This window comes from Vombatus ursinus, unplaced genomic scaffold (genome assembly GCF_900497805.2).
Source record: "Vombatus ursinus unplaced genomic scaffold, bare-nosed wombat genome assembly UNPS02007186.1, whole genome shotgun sequence".
In the NCBI taxonomy this organism is placed as follows: domain Eukaryota; kingdom Metazoa; phylum Chordata; class Mammalia; order Diprotodontia; family Vombatidae; genus Vombatus; species Vombatus ursinus.
The window spans coordinates 14,864-25,967 of NW_020946964.1; the positions used below are offsets into that span (position 1 = coordinate 14,864).

At 42.8% G+C, this 11,104-nt stretch overlaps 1 protein-coding gene across 1 annotated transcript; it reads right to left on the reverse strand.

Annotated features, from left to right (window-relative positions):
* Positions 1–418: 418 nt before the first annotated feature.
* Positions 419–10,222, reverse strand: LOC114033440 (palmitoyltransferase ZDHHC22-like). The gene is made up of 2 exons (XM_027848938.1): positions 9,658–10,222; positions 419–684 (listed from the first exon to the last, which is right to left on the reverse strand). Exons 1-2 carry the CDS (start codon positions 10,220–10,222, stop codon positions 419–421), a joined length of 831 nt encoding a protein of 276 aa, XP_027704739.1.
* Positions 10,223–11,104: the final 882 nt, after the last annotated feature.

Consider the following 11,104-nt stretch of genomic DNA (forward strand, 5'->3'; position numbering starts at 1 on the left):
GGGGAGGATTCCTAACTAATCATGACATCATATATAATTGTTATGAGTGGAGACATAAGGATTGGGAAATTGGGGGTTAGGAGAGAAAAGAGGATCTAAGAGAAAGTTCTGAGAGCAGTAGGAGTCAGTCCTAAGGGAATTCATGGTCATCTCATCAGTTTGTTTTCCTAGTGACATGAATTTCAGAATTCTGGGCTATTGGATTTCCTCTCTACTGAGTGGCAGTTGGTCCTCTATTTAATACTGTCTATTTACTTGATTGTAGGTTGATATGCTGAGAGTTGACTTGACCTTTCCCTACTGCTGAGTATTCTAGTGGATCATGAGTAGAAATGAGAAAATGTGCTTGTGTTCAGGCAGGGATAGAGATAAAGAAAAGAAAGGGTGTGAGAGAGACAAGCCAGGTAGGGTGGGACTGTTATTTGCCCTTATGTTGAGGGTATTCACTTCCCACATTGAGCATAGGGATCAGAAGGCCCAGGAGCCATCTCTTTCCGAAGACCTCCTGCAGATTCTTCCTCCAGGGTCGGGCACGAACCACCATCCCCTTCCGCACCTGGTGTCGGGTCTGTCCCCTGAGCACCAACAGAAGTTGATGGCAGCAGAAGCCAGCACAAGCCAATCCAATCCCAAACCAGAGGTATAGCATGAGGATGACAAACATTTCAGAACCAAGGACAGCTCCTGGTAGGGGGTGGGGAGCAGTAAGGAGGAGCAGGAAAAAAAAAGGAGAGAGAACATTTTATGCATCCAGACCACGTACAGAAACATTACCCATTCATGCATTTCCACCAGGAGATTAATGAGACTGAAGCTACATTTTGAAGCAATTGCAGACAGAGCTGCAGCAAGGGGAGAAAAGAAATGAACTAACTGCCCTAACTTTTTTTTTTTCTGTGCTGCTGCTGTTTATCAGGGTCACAGGAAGGGAGGGCCAGGAGATGAAAGTGAGAGAGAATAGAAAGAGTGGTTTATAAAGGTAAGAGATCCATTATGCTTTTCATTTAGGGAACATGAAAAAGAACACTTGGTATTTCTATGGAGTTGTATCATTACTTCCCTCCTTTCTATTTCTCAGCTGGGAACAAGAAGAAGGAAATTTTTATATCAGGGCAGAGGAACAAGATGATGGCATTAAAGGACAAAACAGGAAACCTACCACTAGATGGTTGTCAATTTATAAGGTAGAGGAGTTAACTGGGACAGAATAATGACTCTAGACTGTGATCTAGTGGAAAGAGAAATAGTTTCAGACCCAGAAGATCTGGTTTCAAATCCTACCTCTACTATTTACTAGCTTAAACAAATCACTTCATCTCTTTGGCTCTCAGTTTCCTCATTTTGTCAAACAAGGTGGTTTGGTCAAGGGCATCTTTAAGGCTTTTCAGTTCTACAAACAGAATTGTGACACAATTGCCAAGAATAAGTCACAGGATTGGATCTAAGAATACTCACCTTAGGAGTGATTAAAAGTCATTAAAGAAATGACAGCAGAGTGAACAGAGCACTCATCTTAGACTCTTCAGGCTGAATGACTCCCAAAGCTATCTAGTATATCTTCCTGCCTATAAATAAGACCATACTTAAACTGACCCAGATAGGTCATTGTCTACTGTACCCCATTCTTCAGTTTTTCTATGAATGAGTAGTCTAAACTTTTCTGTGTCAGCTTCCCACAACTAGGAAGTTCTTCCTTAGCTCTAACCTCAATATATTTTTCTGTATCCCAATTAACTCATGAAATGAGAAACTTCCTGAAGATGTGAACCTTCAGGAACTGGTCAAGGTCTACATTTAACTCAAACTAAAGAAGTTTGGGCCAAGCCAACCTCAACTGAAACTGTCTCATGTGAGCATGTTTTATCAGCTTAGCTGTTCTTTGAGCTTAAGAGGGACATCAAAGCATTTTCAAACAACTCAGGTTGAAAGGGAAACTAACCAGTTTTTAGCTCTAGTTCTACTTTCAATTCTCCCTAATCATGGTCACACATCTATTTTACAGCTGTGAAAAGCATGTTTGAAGGAAATGAAGTACAGTGGCTTAAGTTAAATTCCAAAGCCCCAAACATAATTTTCTCTACTCTTCCCTGCTCTTCTGGGATCTAATGGGCCATTTAGGTATACCTATGCCCTTTGAATTACTGTCTATCCTTTAAGGCCCAATGTGGATGGAGTATTAATTTGGAGTCAGAAGACCTTTGTTCAAATCTAGTCTCTACCATTCATTGTTTGTGTGACTCTTAAGTAACTTAACCTCCCTAGGCCTTCATTTTGTCCTCTGTTAACATGATCAGCTTGACTAGATGATTTCAAAAGTCCCTATATTCTTTTTTTTTTTTTTTTGGCTAGGCAATGGGGTTAAGTGACTCGCCCAGGGTCACACAGCTAGTAAGTGATATGTGTCTGAGGCCGAATTTGAACTCAGGTCCTCCTGAATCCAGGGCCGGTGCTCTATCCACTGCGCCACCTAGCTGCCCCGCCCTATATTCTTAATAAAAAAATCTACATCCCTAATTTTTCCTTATCCCTCCATTGGTAATGACCTTTCCCCCTTTAGATTTTATACACATTGTATTTGTAGCTTTCACTTATTATCTTTCATTTATTATTTAGTATTATAGTTATTTCGAATGTGTCATGCCCTGCTACTGAACCATACATTTCCTACTTCATAAGAGTTGGGAACATATCCTGTCTGAATTTTGCATCTCTATCAGTGCCTTAAAACAATTCTGTCCACTGTAGATATTTAATAAAAGTTTCTTGAATTGAGTTGCTCTAAGTCCATCCAAATAGTTAATGTGATGGCCATAAGAATAGAGTCCATGAGCTGTCCTTTATTTCCTTCTTTCTCCCTATGAGATAATACTATCTCCTGAAATGATTTTAAGGTGACAGCCATCAGGAGCTTTAGAATCTATTCTTGGCTTTGAATTCCAAATTCCATTCTATTTATTCCAGTTATGTCCCTTTTCCCTCTCCTTGCCAGTTGACATGTTCCCTAGCCCCATAGACTTCAGTTCACTCATTACTTTAGGTCTTGCCTAGATCTTGCCTTTTTAAATCTAGGTAAAGCCTGTTGAGAGGAGTGTTATCTGGCCAGGCAAGGAAGAAGCAGGAGTGGGTTAGGACTTCCTCATTAGCATTTTTATCTCACTCAAATTCCCAGGGGTATTGGTGACTGTCTTTTAGTGCAAAGTCAGAGATAAATAAATAAGTCCAGATGCCCAGGAGGCTGAGACTTCAGTCCAGCTGGTATTTCAAAGAATCACCTTCTGCCGGCATGGGATAGGAAGGGGAGAAAGGACCAGGATAATTTTGGTTTTTTTAAGCCAACCCTTTGACCCATTTCTTCTGCTGTCAGTTCCGGTTATTATTGGTTGTCCACAGGCCAAGAAAGGAGCAAGTGCCTTAAGGATCCCCCACCACATCATTTCAGTCAGGGCTCAAGGAAGGTGGACTGGAAAGAGTTGCCCTTATGAGGTGGGAAAGATGGGGAGGGGAAATGTCTCAGCAATTAGAGTAGACCCACATACATAGTCTGACTTTGTCTTTTCTTGCTGTTCAGTGAGAGATCCAGGGACAAGCCATGACAAGACAGAGCTGTTTACCACAGCATTTCATCTAGGGATACAGCCTAGTGATAATTCAAGCATAGAATAGAGAGAATGTTATTGTCTCTGCCCCTAGGATGCAGTGTCTACAAATTGGGGCCTGTTTTCTTTCTAGGTATTTGAACTGTCTAAACCCATTGTCTCTGCTCCTTCTAATGTTTAATTATAACACTGGAGATTTCATAGAAATGTAAAATCTTAAGAGTTAGACATTTGAATTCAATTACCCGGCCAATGCAGATTTTTCCTCTAATAATCCTTGGCAGTGGATACTCATCCAGATCTGGCTTACACCTTTCCAGTGACAGGAAGCTCATTACCTCCCAAATAGTCTGTTTCATTTTGGACTGCTTTAAATGTTAGAAAGTTCTCTGGCACCTTTCTTCTGAAGAGCTCTAGGCACTCTATCTTATTTATCATAGCTTGCCAGGAGAAGGCCAGGTTATTTCATTCCCATTCTAAAGAAATGAGAAATCTGAGGTTGAAAGAGATGAAGTAAACTTGCCCTCTCAGTCACACAGCAAATTAATGGAAGGACTTTAAGCTCCTTAGGATCACAGATTTAGAGTTCTACTAGTTTCACCTCTTTATTTTGTAGAGGAGGAAACCAAAACAGATAGGGGTCAGTTAAATTGCCCAAGAGCATGCCCGTTGAGAGTGGCAGAGTCAAGATTCAAACCCAGGTCCTCTCATTCCAAATCTAATGCTCTCTCTACTGTGCAAAGCTGTGGAAATGTTGACTGAGATTTTGATTTTTATGTCTAACAAGATGGCATACCCACTCAGCAAAGCTGCTTCTCTGGTTTTTACAAAGGGACAATAACCAGGAGCCACTTTTGGTGCAGAAGAATCCTCTCCTTTCCTAGGACACATGTCACTTGCAATTTTATTGGCTGCAGATTATGTGCATCTGAAATACCAGATCATAAGGCCAGAGGCAGTATTATGTATTTTAAACAACTTGAACTGTCTGGATTTTCTAGACTTTCTCAGAGGCTGGGGGTAGGTGGGTGGGAATGGCTGTGGCTTCAAATCTTTGGACTGGAAGATACTGGAGGAGAAAGAAATGACTGAAGGGACAGGAAGGAGGTGATAATGGACAACCTGAGTAGAAGTTATGTGCCTCAGTGAGTTGGGCAGGGGGTATGGGTGTGGAAGGTAGGAAGACAACTTTAGGAAGGTCTAGAAAGAGATAAAGGAGTGGTAGCAAGAGAGGGAGGGAAGGATGAGGTACTAAGCATCAGAAATTGCTCCCTCAGGTTGTACCTATATAACCTTTTGGATATTTAACCATTTAACCTCTTGAACAATTTCTTTATTTATAAAATAGATATTATAATTTTATAAAGAAAATAGAGACAATAATAAAGCAGCTAAGTGGAGCAACGGATAGAGCACCAGGCCTGGAGCCAGGAAGACCCAAATTCAAATCCCGCCACAGAAACTTACTAGCTTTGTGATCCTAGGCAAGTCACTTAACCCTATTTGCCTCAGTTTCCTCACCTGTAAAATGAGCTGGAGAAGGAAATGGCAAACAACCCTGGTATCTTTGCCAAGAAACCCCCAAATGAGGCCACGAAGAGTCTGACATGTCTGAGATGACTGAACAGGAACAAAATTATCTATCCCCTAATAATGTTGTGACTAAAGTGCTTTGTTAACTATAAAGTGTCATACAGATGTTCTTAGGATAAGAGAAGGAGCAAAAAGACAAAAAGCTTTTGTCCATTCTCCATGGAGTGGAGTCAGGGAATTGGGCAGACAATAGGCTCATTCCTAATTCATCTATAAGTGAAAGAGCTTTGTGTTGATCACCAGGTCACTTTCTAGGTGTCCACAACTATGCATAGAGTTCTTCTATCAATTTAAAATAAAAGGCTCCTTTTTATCCCCCTTCTCCTCCCTGTCTGAGTAAATTTTCAATGGACTTCAGGCTACACTCTGGAGAGATTCCCAGACTTGTTCTTATCATTAATAGAGACATTTCAGGACTCTTTCTTTATAATAGTCTATTTTAAATTATTAAACTACTTTGGAAAGAAAGTTTAATAGCAGCTCCATGGCTTTGTGTACTCCATCTCATCCCATCTGCCCCAGGTCATACCCTCCACAGAACTCACTTTCACTCCCACCCCACCCCTGACCTACCTATTTTGTTAGCAGCCACACTGTATCAGATCACTAATACAATGATACTTCGCTTGAAACCCTTTTGCTTCTGCTTCAGAAACCTTAAGGCTCTGAGTTCTAGAACTAACCTAGTACTGGCTAAAAGGCACCAGACTTGGAGTCAAAACACTTTTCCTCGAATCCTACTTCTGACACTTATTAGCTTCATGAGTATGGGCAAATCATTTAAACTCCCTTAGTCTCAATTTCCTCATTTGTAAGGTGGGGATGATATCTTTATAAATGACTTCACAGCACAGCACTGAGAAAAGTGTTTTGTAGATCAGCGTGCTACATAATGAGTTATTACTGTTATCCTAATACTTGTTCATCAACTATCTCTTGGTGCACTAAAAATTTCTTTGATTCAGCTAAATGTCTGCTAACCAAGATTAGTGATTCTCTATGTAGTTACTAGCAAGGAACAAATGGGTCTTTGTCCCATGATTCTGACATCTGCAGGGGTGTACTTTCTTCTGGAGTTGATATGCTATCCCTCCACTCCTGTCACCAGCAATATGGGGTGCAACCATCACCAGCCAATACCCCGAGGGTCCTGTCACTGTGGTGCCTTTCTCTTGGTGTTACCAAGACAAGGGTAGCCCCACAGGAACATAATTACACTCTCTTGGAGATGGGTCACCCTCTGTACCCTCGTGAAATTATATTCTGTACCAACACTCCTCCACTCCCAGCCACCAACTCTACCGAATTTGCTGCAATGAAATTATGCTCTGGTAATTCCATCACCTGGGAAGATCTACGCTTCAGAAAGCTGTATCAACATACTGTGACAGTGGATAGAGCACCGGCCCTAAAATCAGGAGGACCTGAGTTCAAATACAGCCTCAGACCAAACACTTGATACTTACTAGCTGTGTGACCTTGGGCAAGTCACTTAACCCCAATTGCCTAAAAATAAAAAATATAAAAATAAAAAAGCATACTGTGACCAAAATGATACCTTGTGAGGAGCAGAGTGGTTTTAAAATTTTCCATTTGTGTCCACACACCCCCTACCCCTCAATCTAGCTCCTCCCCACATGATCGTCATTCCAAGAAGTAAGTGGGGCCCAAAAGCCATTCTCTGTCTTCCTTTGATTTATTCTTATAGAAGGGAGGGAGAGGGATGGAATGGGGGTAATGGAATGGAGTTTGTTACCAATCTCCCTTGCAGAATCAACTAAAGAAGTATGTATGAATATATTTCAAGCTCTACCTTATAGGCGGTATTTCTAGAGATAAAATTAGTTGAATACTATGCATAGGGAAGCCTAAGGATAGAGGGCTGGCTCTGCTCTCCTATACCTCTGGATTCACCGGTAGTCATCAGTATGTATGCTGCAGGAGCTACCAGGCATATGATTCAGTGGAGCTAAATTCTTTCATGGTGACAAAGACTTCCTTTCTTCCTCTTAATCTGCTTTCATATCTAAAATGCATATGTCCTTATCCCTTTCACTCAGCCCAGATTGAGGTGGTGAGAAGTGAGAATTTAGGATTGGATAGACCTTTTCCAGTGAGCTCTTTAGAAAAGGAGGCTGTTTCCCTGAAGTTTTTAGCTCTTTCTTGCCATAAACAGGTTACAGATTTGAAAGTTTTGTGTTAGAAAGGGCCTTAGAGGTGGATTGTCTAGCCCAGGAGTTCTTAACCTTTCTTGTGACACATACTCCTCAGGTAATCTGGTGAAGCCTATGGTCCTCTTCTCAGAATAATGTTTCTAAATGTATAAAATAAAATACGGGATTACATAAATGCATAAAAAAGGATTACAAAGAAAACCAAGAATTATATGGAAAAATAAAGATGTCACTTTTTCCATCCAAATTCATGGGCTCCCTGAAATCTGTCTGTCTGAAATCTAGTCCAGTGCTCTTATAAATGAGGAAACTGGTGTCCAAAGAGAGAAAGAGACTTGCCTTAGGTCACATAGACAATAAGGGGCATTCTCACTTTCCAGGGGAGCTCTCACTGTTTTTCAATTTGAGCCCATAGCTTTCTCCCTCTCCCACTCTTAAGGTGGGGAGAAGTACCCACATTCAGATAAGGTCAGAGGTCAGTGATAGTAAAAAGAAACAATGCAGGGACTGAATTCCAAGACTAGGCAAAAGTTATAGAAGTTGCCACCACAAGTCATATCCCACTTAGGTTAGTTACAGTGGTCACTTGGGCAGTATTACACAGGGTGTTCCAAAAGCCTTAGGGGAGTTCTAAACTGCTCAAGCTTAAAACTGCACTAAGACTTTTGGGACACCCTGAATCTGTTCTCTAAAATGCTGCTACCATCCAATCAAGTCCAGTCTAGAAGAGCACCAGATGGTGATGGGGGAGTGAAACTGGGGAAGATTTGGGAAATAAGAATCTGCACTGGGGTTTTTCCCACAGAGGGTAGTGGAAAGGCAGCTAGATGTAAGGGTCAGAGGACCTGGGTTCAAATCCCAGCTCTTCTACTTAATACCTAGGTGATCTTAAACAAGTTACTTAATCTCTCTTACCCATAGTTTCTTCCTCTAAAAAAGGGGGGGGGGAGTGTTGCATTTAGTGCAACCCCAGGCAGAGAGCTCTGAGATTAGATACAGTTTTAAATCTATGAGTCTATGATTTAGCCTTTGCTAGGCAATCTCTTTTTCACTGATATTTTCCTAGAATCTGGGGGCAGGCAGGTTCATGAACCTTTTTATTTTATAGGTCTGTGTGTGGGAATGAAAAGCAGATTGTATGGTATAGTGGATAGAGCACTGGACATGAAGTCAAGAAGTCCAGAGTTCAAATCCAGCCTCTGACATTTTACTTGTTATGTGACCATGAGTAATGTCTCTAAATGTCTCTAAGCTAAAAAACTAAGTCACAGACAGGTCAAAATCTGTGATCTGCATCAATGAAGAGAAATCACACGTGGGCAAAATTACAACTCCTGACATATTAACGATATTATACTTTAAGGATCTGAGGTTACATCAATATGGGTGTCTCCTCTGCCAGCATGAATCACAATCCCTCTCTTCCCTTGGAAATAGTCTTCATGAGGTATTGTGGCCAAAAATTCATCCCCCTGTGGCCATCCTGGTCATGAGACTCTTCCAAATTAAGCAGATTAGTCCTCAGACAATAGGTATATCATCCATCATTGGGTGTGGACTCAAGTCTTCCCAGGTTGAGTAAAAAGGGAACTTAATGGACAGTGTGAAGGGATCCAGTTGACTCAAATGGTTACAAAGCTCTGAGAAAACAAAAAATCCTAGCAAGTAGTTATTCATGATTGCTAGGTAGAGCATTCATATAGCACCTAAAGTTTGCAGAATATGTTATCAATATCACATCAACCCTGGGAGGTGGGTGCTATTATCCCTATTTCACAGACAAGGAAACTGAAGGAAACAACAATTAAGTGATCTGCTAAAGGTCACACAGCTAGTTTGAGGCCACTTGGGTCTTCCTACTTCATGTCCAGCATTCTATCCACTGGACCACCTACTAATAACATATTTATATGGCATCTTATGCTTACAAAATATTTTCTTCACAATAGCCCTGTAAGACAGGAAGTGCAAGCATTATTATTCCCATTTTTCACGTGAGGAAACTGAGGCACAAAGGTTCAGAGAATCTAAGTGACTTGTCCAAGATCACATAGCCAGTGAAAAAGAGGCAAGAAGAGACTGGAAAGAGAAAGTAAAGATAATAATTCTAATTCCAGTTCTGTGTCACTTTGGACATGTCATTTCGTTTTGTACATCTCTAAAATGAGAGGGCTTGACTTGATGGTCCCTCAATTACCTTACAGCTCTGAGATTCTATGATGATGATGTTGATAATCATTTTGGTGGTGGTAGCTGTGACCTTGAGACTGGTCACTGTTATCAGGCTGACTTACCTGAGAAAAACTGGCTAATGGAGTGAGGCAGGAGTGTGAGGAAGGCCAAAGGGTGGGCAAAGGAGATGGAGAGTACTGCAGAGATATAGGCCACTCCAGCCACCATGGAGTAGAGACAAGCCAAGGATGTATAGAGGCAAAACATGATGAAGTTTCGCATGTTTCTGCTCCCGATGCAGTTTCCTGTGAAGAAACAGTGATGGTCGTGTCTCAGGGTCACCCTAGCACAGAGCCTGCAAAAGTGGGTGCTCTGCGAGGAGGATGAGGCCTTCCTGCCTGCCTCTGGCCACTCAGAAGGGGTGCCCACTCCTTTAGCCCTTGCATTCCTTCGGGTGCCCAGATCTTCAGGTGAGTTCTGAATCACCAAGATGTAGTTGCCCAGAGCATTGGCAGAAAGGAAGAGGAAGAGAGCTCCATGCAGCAGAGCCGGAGAGAAGAGAGGGGTGATTGTGGGGTCCTTGAACATGTTGGGGAGGAAGAGGAAGAGCTGCAGGATGAAGGTCACCAGGGAGATGCACAAGAAGTAGACTGGGGCAACCACATTGAGCAACCTGAGAATGAGCATCCTAGATTACATTCCTGCAGAGTAGAGGGAGAGGAGAGAAATGTCACTGCCTTAAAGGGAGACAGACTGGCTTCTCCCGAAGGAGAAATACCTTCCACCTTCCCTTTCTTCCTCACTTCCCCCCCCCACTTACCCCACCCCCCCCCTACCCCCCCCCCAACACACACACTTTCGCTTTGCATCTTTGCATCTCCTTTCCCCACTCCCAACCTGGCCAATAAGCCCCCAAACACCCTACCCAGGATCTTCCGTTCCACACCACACGGGTCTTTACCACTGCCCTCCCTCCTCAGTAAGTGACCTGGACTCCTTGATCTTCGAAATCTTCCTCAGCTCCTCGCTTGACTGGGAGACAAGCAGTCTGGGAACCTAGTCCCTGATCTCTCCTGTGGCCAGCTGCCTCTCTACCTTCCTGGATACCAGTGCCCCCCCTTTTCCACACATACTGATGCCCGTGTCATACACAGACAGCTGGATGTCTACACGTGGGGGGTTGGGGGGCGGGGCGGAGAAAGAAAGAGGCGAATGAGGGGTGAGTTTAGAGAGCTAGAGACACAGGGCTGGCTTTCTAATCCTCCTCAACAGAAATCCAAACCAGGTCTTCTGTTTTTATCTCTTCAAGTCATGGATCTGAAGCTGACCTACACCACTGCCCCAGGAGCAGTAACCTCAGGAGGAGGGGGCGGTGGCAGGCAGCGAGAGCAGGGATTGTAAAGGGGGGAGGGAGGGAACAGAAGAAAACGTACCAATTCCCCGCCTGAAAGTCCTGCTTCAAAGCTCCCCTATAGGCAATGTGCTGGGACTTCCCGGGCAGTCACAGAGCTCTTTGGAGGGGGTGTGTGTGTGTGTGTGTGTGTGTGTGTGTGTGTGTGTGTGTGTGTG